The 21,769-nt window shown below is 44.3% G+C and overlaps 1 protein-coding gene across 3 annotated transcripts in view; it reads left to right on the top strand.

Annotated features, from left to right (window-relative positions):
- Nucleotides 1-19,882, top strand: part of pak1 (p21 protein (Cdc42/Rac)-activated kinase 1) — a 196,200-nt gene extending 176,318 nt beyond the window's left edge. For all 3 annotated transcript variants that reach the window (XM_078545048.1, XM_078545050.1, XM_078545049.1), the window contains exons 11-15: nucleotides 662-779; nucleotides 5,562-5,661; nucleotides 13,633-13,829; nucleotides 15,409-15,546; nucleotides 18,723-19,882. In XM_078545048.1, coding sequence (XP_078401174.1) covers nucleotides 662-779; nucleotides 5,562-5,661; nucleotides 13,633-13,829; nucleotides 15,409-15,546; nucleotides 18,723-18,809 — 640 coding nt within the window. In that variant the 3' untranslated portion in view covers nucleotides 18,810-19,882. The remainder of the gene's footprint in view (nucleotides 1-661; nucleotides 780-5,561; nucleotides 5,662-13,632; nucleotides 13,830-15,408; nucleotides 15,547-18,722) is intronic.
- Nucleotides 19,883-21,769: the final 1,887 nt, after the last annotated feature.

Raw genomic sequence — 21,769 nt, 5'->3', positions numbered from 1 at the left:
AAACAGAAAATGGTGGAAACACTATGCGAGTCCAATATCACCTGTGCAGAGGGAAACAGAGTTGATATTTAAGACCTGTGACTTTTCACCAGAACTGGAGTATGCAGAGCGAAGGAAAAAGCAGAGCAGAAAAAGAACTGAAGAGAGAGGTCTGTGATTAGATGGAGGACAGTGGTGATTAAATGGCAAATGTGACAGGGCAAGAAGGAGGTCTTGTGGTGCAGTGAGTAGCATCCCTACCTCTGGGCCAAGGGCTCCAGGCTCAAGTCCCACTTCAGGACTTGATGGCCACGCAAGATGTGTGCATAACATGGCCAAACAGGTTGATTATCAGCCTGTAAATTTTTACTATATGCCTGATGGCTTTGCAGAAGACGATGGCAAACCACTGCAGGACCTTGCCACGCATAATCATGGACTAAATAAAAGGAGGTGATAATGGAACCAGTGTTGCCATACTTGCTTAAAAGCTGGTCATCTCTAACATCCTCCAGTTCTGATAAAACGTCGTCAGTTTGAAATGTTAACTATTGTTTCTCAGATGCTGCCTGACCTGCTGAATTATTCCAGCATTTTGTGCTTTTCTTTACAGATTTATCAATAAAATGGCTGTGTATTCATGCAGATTTTAGACCATTCACTTAGTTTTTCTTCCTGCTAGTTACCTCGTAGGGGACGAACTATGGGTGGTTATGGAGTACCTGGCAGGAGGTTCACTGACTGATGTCGTCACGGAAACTTGTATGGATGAAGGACAGATCGCAGCTGTCTGTAGAGAGGTGAGTTTTGCAATCTGACATGGAAGAACTTGCATTTATGTAGCACCTCAAGGTGCTTCATAGCCATCGATGTACTTTTAAAATGTGGTTATTGTTGTAATCTTCTGGAAATAGGAGGGGGGTAAAAAGAGACTGCAAATATAAGACAATGTTAATCACAGAACCTTGTAGCACAGAAGGAGGCCACTCGGTCCTTTATGCCCTGCCCCAATGCTACTGAGGTTCGCACACACCCAGCCGTAAACCTTTGCTGTTTCCAAATGCTTGGGGCTGAAAATATCCTGGAAGGATAAGGGTTAACTTTTTTAAAAAATGGCACTTACCCCCCTGCGGAGCAGCCCTGCAGGGATCGATGCTGGAGAACCCAACAGTCTGATCAACTGGAGCAAGAGCCCTTCTCCCCTCGGTTAATCTACATACCTGTAATAGAGCAGCTTTCACTATAGGTGCAGGCTCTGCTCCGTCCTGCCCGTTCCGCTCCCCTATCCTGGGGAAGCCTCAGAAATCCCATCAAGGGGAGAAGGTCAATTAAAAATGGACCCAAAACTTGGAGCAAAACAACAAGAACACTTATTTTAAAAAGTGGAAAAATTAAAATCATGAAAGTTTTTGTTTTACAAAATGTACAGCCAGGAGAAAGTTATGGTGAGATTTAATAGAGGCATTTATTAATATGAGGATTTTTTTTTCAAATAAAGCAAATAGGGAAGAAGTGTTTTCACTGGCAGGAGGGGTTGGTAACCAGTGGACACAAATTTAAGGTAATTGGGGGAAAAAAATGAGAGGTGGTGAGAGAATTTTTTTTTTCATGCAGTAAAGTTATGGTGATCCTGAATGCACTGCCGGAAGGGGCAGTGAAAACAGATTCAATAGTAACTTTCAAAAGGAAATTGGATAAATGCGGGAATGAGAAAAATTTGTGAGGCCATTTGGAAAGAGCAGGGCGATCGCAACTAATTACTTAGCTCTTACAAAGAGCCACTACCGACATGATGGGCTGATTGGCCTCCTCCTGTGCTCTGATTCTAAACTGAATGACAGCCCAAAATTATTAATACAATTCACTTTTTATCAACTTCAACATCAGCCTAGGTTTTTTTTTAAATTTTAACCTTTTTTAAAAATAAAATTGGAGAACCTTTGCTTATTGTCACTGCCACAATGGCGGTTAGATGTTTTTAAAAAAAAAATGTTGGGAGATTAAGCGCAACAGAACAATTGAGATTTTGCTTTTAGTAAACAGTGACTTGCTGAGTGACCTGAGACTGCCTTTCATTGACAACTTAAGTTTTAAGAGGCGGCTATCAGTGTGGTGAGCTTTGTCAGTGCCCTTGTTATGTATCTGACAAGGAGTTTCAGAGACTGGAATTTACTCTAGCATAAAGAATAGAGTCCTGGCAGTAAGACCTAAAGATGATGCAGATCTCTTTATATAAAAAAAAACCTGAATTGTATCCCCTTTCCTTTCTCCTGCCATAAATTGGACACAGTGTTGTCTTCATCTTACTCGCTGCTGCAGGTCATGGATACGATTCACATTAATTGTCTGACTTGATTTTTGGAAAGAATACAAGGTGAATGTTTTGGTGATTTCTTTCAGAATTCAGGAGAATTGTTTTTTCACAGCCCCTGCTATAACAGAACAGCTGCTATACCTCTCCTCGCACCCTAGTGTCTTCCGTTATGTATTGCTCTGTTTTTATTTGTAGGATTTCCTAGACAATCTTTTTTTAAAAAAAAACTATTTATGTATTTCAAAGGGGGCACTAAACAGATCAGCCATGGTGGTACAAGGGCGAGGGGGGCACAATTTGGGCAAGAGATAAGAGGGAGAATGTGAGGAAGATCTTTTTTTGTACAGCAAGTGAAATTTGTAAATGTTAATGTTCCAAGGGACTTGGATGTACTTGTATAAGGAATACAGAAAGTTCCCATGCAGGTACAGCGAGCAACGAGGAAGGCATATGACATGTTGACCTCTATTGGAGTGCAAAAATAAGGAAGTCTTGCTACAACTGTAGAAGGCTTTGGGGAGACCACATCTGGAGTACTGTGTGCAGTTTTGGTCTCCATATTTGAAAAAGGATATACTTGCATTGGAAGCAGTACACTAGATAGGCCCCTGGGATGAAAGGGTTGTCCTATGACGAGAGGCTAAGTAAATTGGGTGTATACTCTCTGGGTTTAGAAGAATGAGAGATGATCTCATTGAAACATACAAGATAATAAAGGGGCTTGACAGGGTAGACACTGAGAGATTGTTTCCCCCTGGCTGGGGAATCTAGAAAACAGGGGCCACAGTCTCAAGAGAAGGGGCTGATCATTTAGGACTGAGATGAGGAAAATTTCTTCATGCAAGAGCTTGTGAATCTTTGCAATTCCCTACCCTAGAGGGTTTTGGTTGTGCCATCGTTGAATATATTTAAGACTGAGATAAACAGATTTTTGGTGTCTCAGGGTCTCAGGGCGGGAAAGTAGAGTTTAGGCCAAAGATCAGCTATGATCATGTTGAATTACAGACCAGACCCGAGGGGCTGTTTTGTCTACGCCTCCTATTTCTCATTTTTAAAGAAGTGGTAATGGCCTGGAACCTGCTCCCTACGCAGGTGGTGGGAGTGGAGATGATCAGTGATTTCCAAAGGAAATTGGATGGGCGTTTGGGAGAAATAAACTTGCAGGGCTATGGGGATAGAGCAGGGGGTTGGGACTGACTGGATTGCTCTATAGAAAGCTGGCTTGGACTTGGATGGGCCAAATGGCCTCCTATGCTGTAATGATTTTTTGAACTGATTGAATGGGGAACAGGTTCAAGGGGCTGAATGGCTTACTTCTGCTCCTATGTTCCAAAACAAAAGGGTTTGAGAGAGATGGAAATGGGGTTGGAGTAGATACTGACTGGGCCAAATAGCCTGCTCTTGTACCAATTCTATAAAGACTAATTTCCCCCCTGCCCTCCGCCCTCCACCCCCCACCACCCCCACAACAAATTATAAATTTCTTACAATGTATATCTGATTTTGAAACATATTTTTTGCAACTTTTCTATTAATGTTCTGATGATTTCGATGAGCATATGACTTCACACATTCAGCACTCTCAGCATAATACTGAGAAACTGTTAGTGTTCCATCAATTTCAATTTGTGAAAGTTGGCAAATAAGCTGCCTTCTGTCATCATGCTGTAAAACTGAGGAAATAGTTTTTTTTTAAAAAAGCACTGAAATAACGGACAGCTCTGTCAACAAGTAATTCATTGAGACCGAACTGTCTGTAAATAGAAGCCTTATATTATGTGTGAGAACATTCAGCCTGACCTCAGCACAGATGCTGGGTATGCTGCCATATAAAAGAGGGAGCTACTTGAGTTGAAAAGAAATGAAGCTTATTGAAGGATGGTCAACAGTGGAACTGAATAACTTATACTATCTCTCTATTAGTCAGGATTATCCAAAAAGCTGCTTTAAAAATGTGAAATTATTGATGTAGTCCTGTCAGATTTTGATGGTCTCACAGCTTGAATGTAATCTTTTTGGGAAAGGGGAGGCCATCGCTGCTGCTTCCTTTTTTCACGCCCCCCCCCCCCCCCCACCACCCCCCGCACCACAACCACTGCACTGCAATCTTTGCCCCTCACTGCTCCTTCAACCCTTTTCCTTATCTGGAAACTGAGTTACTCTGAAATGTGTTTTGTTTATCGACAATTAGAGAAGCTGATGGAATTAGTCACTCGGGGACGAATTAAGGAAGCAGATTTAACCAGGTCTATAATATCTTTGTTTGTATTGCAAAACTCAAGAATGCTACTTCTCACCTTGCTCCTTTTGGCCTATGGGGCAGATAGAGTCTGCCAACAATGCTTTGGACCAACTCTGCATAGGGAGAATTTGAGAGTTCAGAATTTACTCTGGTATCTTCCCCTTGATATCATGTGGGTGGATCCATGCCAGCTGGTACCTTATGGGCTGAGGGCTGTGCTGGTAGTGCAATGGGTGAAGGGCCGGGCGTGCCTGCATCAGGGGCAGAAATGGGGTTCCAGGTATCAGGTGGCACAAGGTAAGATCTTTAAATGCTTAGCCTCAGGAAACAGAGAGCGAGACCAACTCTGAAGTCAGGGCTATAATATAATTGGGGGAAGAAGAGGTATTTATATAACACTTTTAACAACCTCCAGGTATTCCAAAGTGCTTCACAACCAGTGAAGTACTTTTTGAATGTAGCTGCTGTTATAATGTAGGACATAAGGCAGCCAAAACACACACAGCAAGCTCCCACAATCAGCAGTAAGCTAATAACTCGATAATCGGTTTTTAGTGACGTTGGCTGAGGAATAAATATTGGCCAGGCCACCAAGGAGAAGTCTCCTGTTCTTCTTCAAAATAGCGCAATGTGGGATCCTTTGTGTCCGTCTGAGAGGGTAGATGAACCTCTGTTTAATCCCCCCCCTCCCCCCATCCAAAAGACAGCACCTCCAATAGTGCAGCATTCCCTCAGTACTGCACTGGGGTATCAGCCTAGGTTTTGTGCTCAAGTTCTTGAAGTTGGACTTGAACCCTCACAACCCTCTGACCCAGAGACAAGAATGTTAGCAACTCAGCTATGGCTAACACCATGGGCATGGACCTTTAACTGTGTGGCACAACAATGTTTAACTTCCTTGCTTACCCACTCCCTGATGCAGAGGTACCCATCTCCTACACAGTGTGTGCCTAACAGCGTGGGTCTTGTTGGGAATTTTGCTGGGCTTGTTCTTTTCAGTGTTTTCTCTCCTTGTTTTTTTTCTAGTGTTTACAAGCACTGGAGTTCCTACATTCAAACCAGGTCATTCACAGGGACATAAAGAGTGACAATATTCTGCTGGGAATGGATGGCTCAGTCAAGCTAAGTATGTATTTAAACTCGCAAAACTAAACCCAGGCCACTCATCTGCAGTGGTATTTCGGCTCCATTGTAATATTTTAAATGTCTCATTGTGAACAGAGGCCCAGAGATCAGTTTGTGGTTTGAAGGCAGAATTTATTCAATGCTTGGGTCTGTTAAAATTCTTAAAGGATCCCACGCGTTCAAAGGATCATCCTCCGCCATTTCCGCCAACTCCAGCATGATGCCACCACCAAACACATCTTCCCTTCACCCCCCCTGGCGGCATTCCGTGGGATTGTTCCCTCCGAGACACCCTGGTCCACTCCTCCATCACCCCCTACTCCTCAACCCCCACCTATGGCACCTCCCCATGCCCACGCAGAAGATGCAACACCTGCCCCTTCACTTCCTCTCTCCTCACCGTCCAAGGGCCCAAACACTCCTTTCAAGTGAAGCAGCATTTCACTTGCATTTCCCCTAACTTAGTCTACTGCATTCGTTGCTCCCAATGCGGTCTCCTCTACATTGGAGAGACCAAACACAAACTGGGCGACCGCTTTGCAGAACACCTGCGGTCTGTCCGCAAGAAAGACCCAAACCTCCCTGTCGCTTGCCATTTTAACACTCCACCCTGCTCTCTTGGCCACATGTCTGTCCTTGGCTTGCTGCATTGTTCCAGTGAAGCCCAACGCAAACTGGAGGAACAGCACCTCATCTTCCGACTAGGCACTTTACAGCCTTCCGGGCTGAATATTGAATTCAACAACTTTAGATCTTGAACTCCCTCCCCCATCCCCACCCCGTTTCTTCCCCCTCCCTTTTGTTTTTTTCAATAATTTATATAGATTTTTCTTTTCCCACCTATTTCCATTATTTTTAAATCTACAACTAATACCTTGTCAGTCTTTCCACTTCACCCCCACTAGAGCTGTACCTTGAGTGTCCTGCCATCCATTCTTAATTAGCACATTCTCTTAGATAATATCACCACCTTCAACACCTCTTTGATCCTTTTGTCTGTGACATCTTTTGATTATCTGCTCCTATCACTGCTTGCTTGTCCCTACAACCACCCCACCCTCAACTTCTCTCCCCCCGCCCCCCCACCTTAAACCAGCTTATATTTCACCCCTCTCCTAACTATACTCAGTTCTGTTGAAGGGTCATGTGGACTCGAAACGTCGACTCTTTTCTTCTCCACCGATGCTGCCAGACCTGCTGAGTTTTTCCAGGTAATTCTGTTTTTGTTTTAGATGCTGGGAGTCTGTTTCACCCCTGGCTGGTGAGTCTAGAACTAGGGTAGGGGGGGTCATAGTCTCAGGATAAGGCATCAGTCATTGAGGACTGAGATGAGGAGAAATCTTTGGAATTCTCTACCCTGAGAAGGCTGTGGTTCTCAGTTGTTAAGTATATTCAAGGCTGAGATTGATAGATTTTTGGGCACCCAGGCAATCAAGGGATACTGGCATAGGGCAGGAAAGTGGAGTGGAAGTGTAGAAGATCAGCCATGGTCTTATTGAATGGCAGAGCAGGCTTGAGGGGCCACATGGCTGGCTTCTGTTCCTATTTCTTATGTCCTTATGTGTTATACACAGGCTACAGTGGGTTGCCTCAGGGAGGAGGGATAATGTTTTCACCAGGAGTGTGGCATAAGAAGTTTGGCATTTGCCTCCACATTCTGTGGAGTGTCTTGTGTTCCCAGATTGGCAGCCTGACACTGCCCAAGATCGCACTTTGCAGAGTCCATGCCTTCCACTGTGTTGCATGTGTCTGCCCTACTGAATGACGATGGTACAGAAGTTAGATCCTACTAATTCTCAGTAAGGTGAACTACATGGTGAATGAGTCTTCAGAATTCTCCCTTCTCCCAGAGAAACATTAATTTCCTGCATTCTAGCACCGTGGTTATCTTACTGGACTAGTAATCCAGTGGCCAAGGCTGCTAATCTAGAGAATGCAAGTTCGAGTCCATCCACAGTAATTTAAGAATTTGATTTTGTTTGTAAAACGCTGCCATCAGTAGAAGTGACCATGAAGCTATCGAATTGTAAATAAAAATCCAACTGGTTTACTAATACCCTTTTGTGGAAGGAAACCTACCATCCCTGCATGATCCCACACCAAGTCGGGTAACTCTGCTCTCTTAGTGACCTAGGAATCCACTCAATCCCATTAAAACTGCTACCAGCATTGTGGAGGTATCTTCATCACATGAACTGCAGAGGTTCAAGGAGGTCCACCACTGCCCAAGGGAAGCTAGGGATGCCAGAAATGCACGCATGAATTAAGAATATCTTCTAAATTACAAGTATCCATAAACACTCTTGTTTGTGAAGACTTTGTGGTCCGGTTCAGTAAGTTTTTCTGGCAGACTTTTAGCATGCCCCCTCCATTTGCAAGGATGGGCAGTGAACTTGCGGACTTCTCTGTTGCTCAGTGCTGCAGAATGGATTCAGCTTCAATGATCCAGTGTTGTACACAGCAGCCATGCTGGAAGGCCTGTGCGCTGTCAGATGAATTGAGAACCAGTACCAGTCAGTGCTCGGAAGCATGCACTTAAACAAATTTGTTTTTACACACTCTGCTGTCTGCATTTGTGACACCAGATGGCGCTTTTACCATTCCAGTTATAAAACGTTCGGTGCACCTACACATTATCCCAGATCTTCTGGTCAGCAGTGGAGGAGGTCCACCCACCTCTAACTTCGATTTAAACTGCCCACTTACCATTTTACGCTGGAGCCTTTTGCCCCTTCCAGTCTTGGCTCCAGCAGGGACCCAGCGATGAGGAGAATCGGGAAGCCAAGTGGTGAGTGTAATTCCAGCGAAGCTATGCCCCCTTTTGTTATCACGCCCCTTAAGGTCTGTCTTTGGTTCATTGGCTAACACTGTTTTAAAATAAACCTGTCCACCCCCAACACTGCACAACCTCCACCTGACAATGTTAACCCTTTCCCCTCACCCACTGATGGTGCTCAGCCCCCTCATCCCCACCCAACAATGTTCCCCTCTGCCCAACATTGTTCAACCCCTCCCCCCGGATTCTCCCCTGGCCCCCTGACATTGCTCACCCCCCCGACAAAGCTCACCCTATCCCCTCAACACCGCCAGTGTTCAAACACCAGACCCCCCCAATTCCCCACTCACCCCTCGACAATGCTCATCCCCTGACAGTGCTCAGCCCCCTCATCATCCTGGCAATGCTAACTACCCTCTCCCTCCCCGCTCTGAACCATTCTCAGTCCCCCTTCCTGACAATGCTGACTCTCCCGACATTGGCCGAACAGGAGCCAGAGATGCAACAATGTGAGCATTGTTGTGTGGGTTGTGGTGGGCTCACGAGCACTGCCGTATGTATGTATGTTTGTGTGGGTGGGGGTGGTGAGGCAGTGGTGGGCAGCACTGTCGGGAGAGTGGAGTGAATGGGTGAACATTGTTGGGTCGGGGGGTGGAGCAATGCCAGAGGGTGGGGTAAATATTGGTAAACAAGTGCGATGAGGGGTGGTGGGCTGAGCGCTGTCGGGAGAGTGAGGATGCTGAGTGTTGTTGGGGGAGGCGGGTGAGAATTGGGACTTTCTCAGGGTCCCGAGGTGCAACAGTGGCTTAAGTTGAGTCATTTTATTGGAAGATTCAGGCCTGCTCCAGCCTTGGATTGTATCCAGTTTACATTGAGAGATTGACAGTGTTACATAAACAAACCCAGGAGTGGGTGAAAGAATCCACTCTACACATTCAATCTCGGTTATAAAGCACTTTCAGACATTGTGAATTGTAAATGCACATTTCTTCTTGGAACTGCTACCCTGTCCCCCTCCCCTCTGACGTTCACATGCAATCTCCGGCAGTGGATAGCAGGTAGCAGGAGGGAAAACTGTGGATTTTTACTTTTGCCCTCCCGTCATCCCAGGCATACTGGGGTAAAATATTATGCTAAATTACTGCCCCAGCCAGATCCTAAACTGGGAAGCAAGCATTGCATTTAAAAGCCTGTAAGCCTGAAGGTTATTTTAAGGCAGTCTTCACTGATTGGGGCTTTCTAGTTCCGGTTGGGAAATGTTTGTAGATATCCAATGCTACTTGATTTACAGAATATTCCTTATATAAAAACATAAGAAATAGGAGCAGGAGTAGACCATTCAGCCCCTCGAGCCTGCTCCGCCATTCAATAAGATCTTGGCTGATGATCTTATGTTTCGATTTCCACATTCCCATCTAACCCTGATAACCTTGATTCCCTTGTCTAACAAGTCTAACAAGAATCTATCTACCTCTGCCTTAAAAATATTCAATGACCCCGCCTCCCACCTTCTGAGGCAGAGAGTCCCAAAGTTACACAACTCTTGACAGGTGATTGGGTAACTATACAGGAATACACCGTATTTACAGCACAGAAACTGGCCATTCAGCCCAGCGGGTCCATGCTGGGTTTTTATGCCCCCCACCCTTCTCCATCTAGCCCCATCAACGTATCCTTCCATGCACTGAACGTATGCTGACGCCAAATAAGATGTACAAAAAAGTGTCAATTAAATGCAAAACCTCTAATTCTCATTATGGCCACCTGATCAGGTAAACTAAGCACATTAGTGCTGTGGAATATTAATGTTTTTGAATTGCATTATTAGCCCGTTTTAAAATACTTAATATAGTTAAAAATACAGGGTGAATATTTGACATAACTGTGCCAGCCAGTAAGTTAGAGGCAAGATGAGACTTCTGGCAGAGTCTATTTTGCAGCAAACAAGGTCTAGATAAACAGTGCACAACAGCAGTCTACAGAGTCTATTTAAGCAGCCGCTACAAAACTACAGCAAATGGACGTGTGACAGAAACTCTGCTGAGTGAATCCCAATATAATAGTGAGTGGAGGATGGTGATGTGCCTCAAATCGTATGCATAAAATCAGTTCCAGTCATTTACTGCAATGCGGCCTACAAGTGTGATTGACATGGGAATTAACCAGTTATCTCCATTCTGGCTGGGATTAGGAGTGTTAATAATATTCAGCTTTAAAAATAAGACGTGATGTATAAATGTAACAAATGATCTATCGAGTGTCTGAGACGGGCCATAAATTTCCACCTATTTTGAGAGGAAGTGCCTCTCGCTTTATTTTCTTTTATTTTTAGTGCTTGTTTCAGCATGTATATAAATCATCGGCAGCAAGCGAGGGGCCTGCCTTAGTATTTCACATCATAGCTCAGAATTAGAGGAAGCAGACAGACAGATGAGAAGCATGACCCATACTTTTAGCTAAGTCATCACTGTTTTAACATGGATACATTTTCTGAGGCGCGTTTTATTTTAGTAAGATAGATGCACTGTCAGAGGTTGCCCATACAGGACACCAACAAGATGGAAAATAGTGAGATGGAATGAGGCAAATCAATTTTCAATTACACAGTATTTACAGGACAGAAACAGGTCATTAAACTCAGCTAGTTTATGCCGGTGTTTATCCTCCACGTGGTGCCCTCTCACCTTTCTTCGTCAATCCTACCAACATATTTCCTTTCCCCTCCCCTCCCCTCATGTTTATCTAGCTTCTTCATAAATGTATCTATGCTAGACTCCTCAATTACTCCTTGTGATAGCAGGCTCCAGTTAAGGTGCTATAGTTAATGTGACAGCAAGCTAGGGTTTTAAAAACACCTAGATTACAGGAGGAATGGGTGACTTCCTGCAGTTTTGAGATTCCAATAAAGAATGGGCTGGATTAGGAGGCGCTGCATTGAGTCTGGATTTCAACACCGTGACGATGCAGAGAGGAAGCATGGGAGTGAGAGTAGGCCAATCAGTTCCTCTAGCCTGTTCCAGAATCATTCAGTTGGTTCATACAAGATCTACACTTCAACCTCCATTGGTTTGCTTTTGATCCATATCCTTTGATACCATTGGCCAGTTTAAAAATGTATATTGATCTAAGTCTTGGGTAAATTATAGAAAGAAAAATTGAAGAGAAATATGACATGAATATTTCAGGGCAATATTGACCATAATTGCACTGTAAAATTGCACTGTAAAATGAGAAACTGGTGACTGAGAGTGGGGTGAGATTTGGGATTACAGCTACACAATGATGCAGGCTGTGTGTGCTGACAGATCATCAGGGATCCCTGGGGTGTCCCATTTTAACTCTCCCGCGTGTGCGCACTCATAATAAATCTGCTTACTACAGAGAGACAGCTTTAAAGGCAGTGAAGTTGCTGTTGTAAGGATAACGGAGCGGAAAAGAATAATCAACCCTTAGGACCAATGCAGTTGAATCTCAATTGTCCTCTGTGGCCTGGAAGGCCACTCAATAGAAACGCCAAATTCTTGAGGGAAAACTAGGGATGGTCAATAAATTCTGGCCCGGCCAAAGGTGCCCATATCCTGAGATGGAATTTTTGAAAAAAAAGGACCAGCTAGAGGAAGGCCTCTCTCCTGCTTATTCATGACATATCACTCGGAAGAGCGAGAAACTGTTTAAAATGGGCCTGTGTCTTTTTTTTTAACTCTAAAGTAATGTTTATTTTTGATGGCAATCATGTTTCGCACATATGTTCCAAAGCCTTGATTTTTCTTGAAGAAAAAGGTAGATGACAGAAAAACAAGCCTGGTTTTCAGGATTTCACACCAAGCATCTGTTCATGTTGGAACAAATCCAGTTAGCAATGTGCCGTGTGCCAGACTTGACAACCTACAGATTCTGTGGCAGGTACATTGTCGATGTTTTGTCTGTTATGGTTTGATCTATCAGGCATTTTCCTTTGTCCTAAGTGCCTTTTGCACAAAAAGATCATGGAGCTCTCCTGACTATATTCTTTCCCTGAAGGTTTCCACTTGTGGGCAAGACCAAAACTAGGAGCCATGCATATAAGACAGTCACTAAAATATCCAATAAAGAATCCAGGAGAAAATAACCAGAGAGCGGTTAGAATGGGGAACTTGCTGCCGCCTGGAATAGTTGAGGCAAATAGTTTAGATGCATTTAAGGTAAAGCTAGGTGTGTACATAAGGATATGTTGATGGGTCAGATGAAGTAAGGTGGCAGAAGGGTCATGTTCCACCGTATAATAAGGTTGTGGTTGATCCTCAACTTCAATTCCACTTTCCTGTCTGATCCTTCCATCCCTTGATTACTATAGAGTCCAAAACTCTTTCGATCTCGGCCTTTAATATACTCTACAGCTGAACATCCACAGCCTTCTGGGATAGAATTCCAAAACTCAACATCCTCTGAGTGAAGAAATTTCACTTCATCTCAGTCTACGGCCATTCCTTATCCTGAGACTATGCCCCCCTAGCTCAGGACCCCTGGGCCAGTGGAAGCAGCATCTCTGTAACAACGAGAGTGTATTTGTTTACTGACCACCCATAAATCAAATGCTGTTACTTACAATGCTTTCATTGTTAGCAGCTCCCCTTGAAAATTTGCTTCCTGGCATCTGCATAATACCTTCCTGTGCATGAGGTGTGAATATTATGAGTTCATCACAGAGAAAATTATGGGCACAAAATTCATGCCCTCCCATTCCCACGACTCTCAGTGTGACACATTGCTGCTGTTTAATTAATAAGCTAATGTCTGGCAGTGGGTGCTGACTCTGTACACCTTAAAAAGGGAGCTGGACTGGGTTGTGACTGGGGCAGAGATGGCATTGTACAGAAGGGCAAGTGTTTTCGTTGGTAACACTTGGCCCATGTGATCTTCTGGACAGGTTTGGTTTTCAGATTATCTTTTCCCTTATTGGACATGTGTTTTTCTCATGGGCGTGGGGTGGTGGGGGGGTGGTGATGCTAGGAGTGGTTGCCCCTCCCCAGAGATTAAATAGGTATGGGGGTTGTAGGAAATGTCTAGTCAAGATGCTTCAGCCATTGAGAATGCAGCAGGCTTGATGGACCAGCTCGTCTTTACCTGCCCATCATTTCATATGTGTGTTATGCCAGTGATCTTGGTAGTGAATAATGTGATACCAATCTCTCTCTCTCTCATTTTCTTTCCCCCTAGCTGACTTCGGCTTCTGCGCTCAGATTACACCAGAACAGAGTAAACGAAGCACAATGGTGGGGACACCATACTGGATGGCCCCCGAAGTGGTCACACGAAAAGCATATGGTCCCAAGGTAGACATTTGGTCACTGGGAATCATGGCAATTGAAATGATTGAGGGAGAGCCTCCCTACCTAAATGAGAACCCTCTACGGGTAAGATTCTCTTTCCTTGATTTGATTGATTAAAAACATTGACTGAATACAGAAATCTTACCATACGACAGCTGGGATACCTAACTGGACTAGTATCTTCATGGCCTATCTGAGGCTGGTGCAATAGGCAGGCCTCCATGCATTCAATTCCCCCCCCCCATCAGTTGCTTTTAGTGGAACAGCCCTTGCTTAGCGATGAAGCTATGGCAAGCCTTGACTGGAATTTATTGTGGTGTCTCTGATAAGGGGCGGGCTCCAGCTATTTAGGTAGTGACTGTTTTTATCGTGTTAATTTGGGCAAGGAGACCACCTTTACACTCATGAACTTTCCAACATTTCTTGGGGGGTGTCTTAGATGACAAAGGAGCAAATACCCTGCTCCCAGGCCTCTGCTACATCTGCCGTGCTGCTGGGTATGGTACTAGAATGGCCTTGAGTGGCACCAGTTCCCACACCCCCTGCACCCTTTAAATCAGAGCACCTCCCTTCATACTCCCCCTGCTTGTTCCTTCGTAAAGTAAGTGATCATTCCTGGGCAACACCTGCCAATCTCTCCACTCCCACCACCCCTCCCCCACATCCCATCATGTAATGAGATTTGCTATCCGAGGAGATTAGGACACCTGCATGGAAAATGACCCTGGAGCAGTGAAAATGGGTGAGCATAAATCACCAGTCCTAAAGAGTATTAATGGTTTCCTTGCATTTTGTTTCCCTGTTATACCAGTTATGATTTGCTTTCAGACATAGCAAGGTGCCTTATCCAAACAGGAAAATGTTGGAAATGTGCAGCAGCTCAGTCAGTGCCTTAAAGATGGGGACATATTAAACCTGTCTTTCTCGCTAAATGTTAATTGAATACTGTGGCCTTTGTTCTAACTAGGGGGAGGTGGGATCGTTCTCTGTAAGGGGGCGACGAGACAAGCAACAGACTTGCATGCCATGGCCCGAAGAGGATTTGACTCCTGGGCCTCACTTTATATGTTGAGCCTCGGACTCCCGCCTGGGCCTAGCAGGAATCGATGTCCTGACCAGGAGCCTGAATTTAGGTGGCGGGAAACCTCCGGCTGTATCCACAGCGGTGGTCATCAGAGCTCAGCTTGCGGCCCCACCAATTTGGAAAGGGTGTTCTTGTTGCCTGGTGTCTAAAATTGCAACAGTCAGACTGTAGTGAGAAATGAGTAGCTAAGTCCTCTGCTTTATTTTAACCACCACCTCCCAGCCCTGCTCCTTAGTTTCTACTGGGATGGGGTAAGGTTGCAAATTGAGACCTGATTCATCAACAATTCAGCAGAAAAAAAAAATTTAAAATCAGATTTTTCAGCACTTTCACTTTATCCAAACCAGTTTTTACAATAGCTTAACTGTGTGTCACTAATAAGTGTAGCATCCAAACACATTCAAGGTCATGTCTCAGAAATTTTAGAATTGCATAAATAGAAAAGGAACTTTACAGCAACAACTCCATGAAGGACTGAAAATTAACTAATAAAATTTCACAAACTCAATTGAGCTTTTGTTTCCTGTAGACGTCATGTATTAACTGTATTTTTTTTTTTTGGCCACTTCGCTTCACTAGGCATTGTATCTGATAGCAACAAACGGGACTCCAGAACTGCAGAATCCCGAAAGGCTGTCGCCTGTATTCAGGGATTTCCTGAATCGCTGCCTGGAGATGGATGTTGAGAAGAGAGGCTCCTCCAAGGAGTTGCTTCAGGTGAGTTGGGTTGTCATGTCAGTGATGGTGACGTGTTACAGAACATTCAGGGAGTCCAGGTTGCTGTGGCAACATGCACTTTTACATGCATATTGTAGTCTGGAGCTATGGATAGCGATGGTAGAGGCTCCAACTTTCTTTCCACCACATGGCTGACCAGGAATCTCTCCCACTCTTACCACCTGCCGTTGGTGTGTGATGGAAGGATTTATCAACTGGTTTGGCCGCGTTATGAACACACCTTCCTTGGCCATCAAGTCCTGGGGTGGGACTCGAACCTCGAGCTTCTGGCTCAGAGACAGGGACTCTACCCACAGCACCACTAGACCACCTCTTCATGTCAGTACAGGTGCCCAAAATTATGAAGGTTTTTCATAAAGGCGAAACTGTTTCCACTGGCAAGGAGGTTCAATAACCAGAGGACCTAAATTTAAGGTAAATGGCAAAAGAACCAGAGGGGAGGTGAGGGGGAATTTCTTTACCGGGTGAGTTGTGACCTGGAATGTGCTATCGGAAAGGGTGGCGAAAGTGAATTCCACAGTAATTTTCAAAAGAGAATTGGGTACACATTTAAAGGAAAATTTGTAGGGCTATGGGGAGCTAGCAGGAGACTGCGATGAATTAGGTGGTGCTTTGGAGCCAGCAGAATCATGTGCTGTAAGCTTCTATGATAGAGTAAGAGCAAAATCACCTGTCTGTGCAGCTGCTGATTTGGTGAGATCATTTTTGCAGAGCAGCACTTGTTGATATTAGTGCAGTCAAACTCATTGTGGTAATACTCTTGACAAGTTCTTGCAATGTTAGATTGTCTGAATTGGTAACAGACTCACCTCTGAGTTTGAAGTTTCAAGCCCCACTTCAGACCTCGGTGCCGAATAAAGGTTGATGTTCTAGCGCGGTGCTGAGGAAGTGCTGTACTGACAGAGTGTCACCTTTCAGATGAGTCATTAAATGAAGTGGACGTAAAAGATCGCTTGGCACTATTCAAAAAGAGCAGGGAGGCTCTTCTTGGTCCCCCCTGACCAATATTTATCTGCAACCAACACCAGTAAAACAAAAACAAAAACAGAATTACCTGGAAAAACTCAGCAGGTCTGGCAGCATAATGCTGCCAGACCTGCTGAGTTTTTCCAGGTAATTCTGTTTTTGTTTTGGATTTCCAGCATCCGCAGTAGTTTTTTGTTTTTATACCAGTAAAACAAGTTGCCTGGTCATTGTTTTTGTTGTTGTTTGTGGGACTTTGCTGCTGTGAAAATTGGCTGCCTCCTTGATATCAGCGACGACCCATAAACATTGATTAATTGGCCATTAAGCTTCGAAAAATCCTGAAGGTCTGAATCATTTGATCGGTGCTCCATTGTGCAATACACGAGGTTTCACTGTCTCGGAGACCATTCGTTCATCGTTTCAGGTTGGTTTAAGCAGTGTAAGGCTGTTCAGGTGGTATACCTTTATGCAAAAGCAAAATATGGCAGATGCTGGAACTCTGAAGTAAAAGCAGAAAATGCTGGAAATGCTGAGAAGGTCAGGCAGCATCTGTGGAGAGAAAAAGAGCTAATGTTACATTATGATCAGTTACCATAAAATCAGCTCTGCCTTGGGTGGTGTGATTTTCTTCCTCTTCCTGTTACCTCTTCCTCTCTTGGTACAAAGAACATGGAGAGGCAGTATAAAATAAAGGATACTATTCTAAAGGGTGTGCGGGAGCAGCGAGACCAGGGTGTATATGTACATAAGTCATTAAAGGTGGCAGGACAGGTAAAGAGAGCTGTTTCTAAAGCATACAGTATTCTAGACTTCATTAATAGGGGCATAGAGTACAAGAGCAGGGAGGTTATGATGAACTTATATAAGACAATGGTTAGACCTCAGCTGGAGTATTGTGTACAGTTCTAGGCGCCACACCATAGGAAGGATGTAAATGCATTGGAGAGAGTGCAGAAGAGGTTTACGAGAATGGCTCCAGGGATGAGACACTTCAGTTATGAGGAAAGATTGGAGAAGTTGGGACTGTTTTCCTTGGAGAGGAGAAGGCTAAGAGGAGACTTGATAGAAGTTCAAAATCATGAGGGGACTGGGCGGAGTAGATAGGGGGAAACTGTTCCCGCTTGTAAACGGATCGAGAACCAGAGGGCACAGTTATAAAGTGCTTTGCAAGAGAAGCAAATGCAAGGTGAGAAAAATCTTTTTCACACAGCGAGTAGTTCTGGTTTGGAATGCACTGCCTGGAAGTATGGTGGAGGAAAGTTTATTTGAGGCATTCAAGAGGGCATTGGATGATTATTTAAATAGAAACAATGCAGGGTTACGGGGAGAAGGCAGGAGATTGGCACTAAGTTAAAATGCTCAGAGAGCCGATGCAGACATAATGGGCTGAATGGCAACCTCCTACACTGTGACAATTCTGTAATTCTGTCCCCGAAGAATAATACCACGGCTTAAAGGGTTACATTACGAGGACAGGCTGCATAAAGTTGGATCCTGTTTAGAAAGTTGAGGAGTGATCTAATTGAGGTATTTAAAGTGGAAAAAAGATTTGATCAGATAGATATAGAAGAGCTGTTTACTGCAATGGCAAAACATGTGTGCGCAGCCTTAATATTAGAACTAGGCATGAAAGACAGACGTGCATCAATGCAGTACCTTTCATGATCGCAGAATATCCCACCAGCTTTACAGCTGGGTAATTACTTTAGTAGTGTAGTCACAGTTGTGATGTAGGAATTTGCACACACCAAGCTGCCACAAAAAGAGACGAGAAAACAATAAATATTAGCCAGGGCAACGGTGAGAACTGTTCCTTGAATAGTGCCATGGAATCTTATTCCTGCCAGAGAGAACAGACAGGGCCTCGGTTTAATATCTCATCTAAAAGACGGCACCTCCGGCAGTGCAGCACTCCCTCAGTACTGCATTGGAAGTGTCAGCCTAGATTTTGTACTGAAGTCGCTAGAGTGGGACTTAAACGCACAACTTTCAGATTCAGAAGCAAGAGTGTTATCACTGAGCCACGATTTCTTGGCTTTGAGTGAGGGATTGAACAAGAGTGTATGCAAATGGAGAAATGTACCAGGGAAACCTCTTCTATTTGTATTGACCTGCATGTTATTAGTGCATCGTGCTTTAGGAAAAGAATCACATTTGATTAATCTTTCTTTATTCTCTTCTTTCGACAGCACCAATTCCTGAAGCTGGCGAAGCCGCTGTCCAGTCTGACTCCGCTAATCATTGCCGCAAAGGATGCAGCCAAGAACAATCGTTAATGCCATGGGGAGCCAAACGCCCCCCCCCCCGCCCCCCCCAATCCCCCCCATTCCCCCCCATGCCCATCTCAATTTCTGTGCCAGAGTGGCCTGCTCCCCGCGACGAGACCATTCCTGAACCCCACAATTCAAACATTCCTGAACTATCGTGACCATTCCTGACTCGGAGCTCCTCCGTCTTCAACTCTTTCGTAGCCAAATTACAGGAAAGAGCGTGGGGATGGGTGGGCGGGCGGGCGGGCAGGGAGCAAACAGAGAGAGAGGGAGCACTACCAGGCTGTATTTCTGCTGTACATGGTACTGCATCAGTTAACACATTTGGGCGAAATCCCTCTCTCATCTGACATGGGTCTAATGACTTCTTTAAAGTACTGGATAATAGTGCATTATGGTTAGTACCTTGTGGAATTTCAAATTGTAGTGTTGGATAATGGGTAGGGGTTACTGGTTGTGGCAGGGAGAGAAGCCTGTGAATTACTGTCTCCATCTGAACAATGAACTGTTGGCTCGCACCCAACAACTAAGAGGTGCTAGCTGCTGGGTTTTTTGTATGTTTCAAAGCACGATCTCTCAACTTGTGTCGACAGCAAAGTGCTTTCAATTTTCTTTCTCTCCACCCCCCCCCCACCACTCCCATGTCCTTAAATGAGTTTTGCTTCTCTCCTTCCCCCTCTCTTTTGGCATTGATCACCTCGATTGATATATTGATCATCTTGCTGTCCGCCTGCTGTCTTGGCCTTTGGTTCAAGGCTGTTCTAAAATCACTGAGAATGTACTGACAGGCTGTTTATTGATTATGTACATGGAGTAGTGATTGAGACTGTAGTAAGATCAGTTTTAATGCACCCAGTGCAGCCTGGCATGTAGTTTTTTTTTGTGTGTCCCTCCCCTTACCCATGAGATATTTGTTTGTGCCAGTTTTCAGAACATTACAACCCAAGAAAAGTGGTGCCATACATCTGCCTTGAGCGACTTTCATGCTGCTAAATTTTGAAAATGTCTATAGTGTACAAAACTATGGAATTTTAATTCCTGGGGGGAAAAATGAAATAAAAAAGGGTGTGTTATAATAATTCTGAAATCGTTTTTCTGTCTCTGTGTGAAGAGTGGAGTGGACAAAATGATTGGTACCATCGAGGATTGACACATCCTCACAATTGTTGCAGGAGATTTTCGAAGATCGAGATCTACAGGCGCTTGGATTTTTATTTCATCGATTCATCGTGAAGGAACAGCAATATTGAAAGTCACTGACTGATTGAGGAACTGTCTTATCTATTCTGGGATTGTGATACACCTGCCCCAGTCATAGTTAAAATAAAGATGTGACAAGTAATAAATGGAAAAGGCTGTAAAGCTTATAGCTTGCATCCTTTACTCCTTCTACATTCACTTTCCTCTTTAAGCACACTGTGCCCGAACTAGGAAGTAAATTCTTAGTGATTGTGACAATCGGCTTAATGTTGCAGCCTTTAATTTTCTGACTGTGCTCTCCTAGAGGGTTCTGACTTAACCTGGGGTAAATAGTGATCATCAGCAGCCCTCGAGCCTCATCAACCCAGTATCATTGTGTCCCGCGAGCTAATTGTATTCTGCTTAATTTCACTTGGCTCCAAAATGAACTGTCATGGCTTCAAGCCCCAAACTGGATCTTGAGGGTGTAATCTGAGCTGGCACTCCTGTTGCAATGCTGGAGAGAATGCTGGATCCTGGAGAGGATCCTTTGGATGGAATGCTAGATTTACCAATATGCGTCGTGAGCCACAGCAGTTACTTTGTGTTCACAGGGGAACACAGGGACAGGAGTATGTCATGTAGCTCTTTGACCCTGTTCCGTCAATTCAGTGAGATCATGACTGATCTGGATCTTTCTGCAGTGAGTTTAATTGACCATTAACATGCAAGTGTAGCAACTTCATGAAACACACGGGAGGTTGAGGGCAAGCTGCTGATTTCACAAGGCTAATGACGGGGTGGCACAAATTGTCCAGAAAATCGTAGCGATCTGCAATTCGCAGGATATCTCTTCGTCACCACAAATGTCTGGATGATTTACACATGAATAGCGCCATTTAAAAGGCTGTTTTGGTGGCAAATTTTGGCCACCTCATTGCTGCTTTTGTGCTTTGGCCTCGTGCCTATTAGAAACACACCACCGCTGGTCATTTACAGAGGAGAAGGGTGAAATTATATTTGTTTTTAGTGGAGTGAGTAATGGTGTGATTGCACTACCTTGAAAGTGTTGTGGAAGCAGATTGAATGATGATTTTCAAAAGGAAATTGAGTAACCACAAGAGAAAAATATTGAAGGGCTCATGGGGAATGGGGTAATTGGATAGCCCTTTTAAAGAGCCAACACAGACATGGTGGCCTGAAAGGCCCCTTTGTGGACTGTAAGATTCTATGACTGTCATCTCATCATGCTGGGTTTGATTGACACTGGGTCACAGGGGTTATGAGACTCTCCCTCAATGTATGAGGCTTTGTCACAGTTCTCCATTAATTGACATGGTTGGGATTAGAAGGTTGGTGGAAAGTCAGTGTTCAAGGCTTTGTCACATCACTTTGCAAAGCTTTGTTTTTCCAGTATCATGGCACTGTTTTCTCAATATCAGGAATTGAAAATCATGCAATGTTGATAAGGTAACCTCTTCCCTTGATCCATGTTTCAGTGTAATACATTGGTATGGTAAGTATGACAGCGTTAGAGCTCAAACGTGTAGTGGAGCTAAGTTCACAGTTCGAGGAGTACTTCGAAGGTTTGCTGCAGTGGATGGAAATTGAAATCTGCTTGGGAGCACCATCACCTCCAGGTTCACCACCAAGCCACGCACTATTGCTGCCATGGAGATATATTGGCCATTTCTTCATGGGTGCTGGGTCAAAAATTATTGAATTTACTACCAAACAACTTTGCAAGAATATCTTCAATGGACAGACTGCAGCTTTCCAAGAACAAG

Source organism: Cetorhinus maximus, chromosome 7 (assembly GCF_964194155.1).
Source record: "Cetorhinus maximus chromosome 7, sCetMax3.hap1.1, whole genome shotgun sequence".
NCBI lineage: Eukaryota > Metazoa > Chordata > Chondrichthyes > Lamniformes > Cetorhinidae > Cetorhinus > Cetorhinus maximus.
Note: the sequence above shows the minus strand (reverse complement) of the source record. Positions and strands in the feature narration are given on the sequence as shown.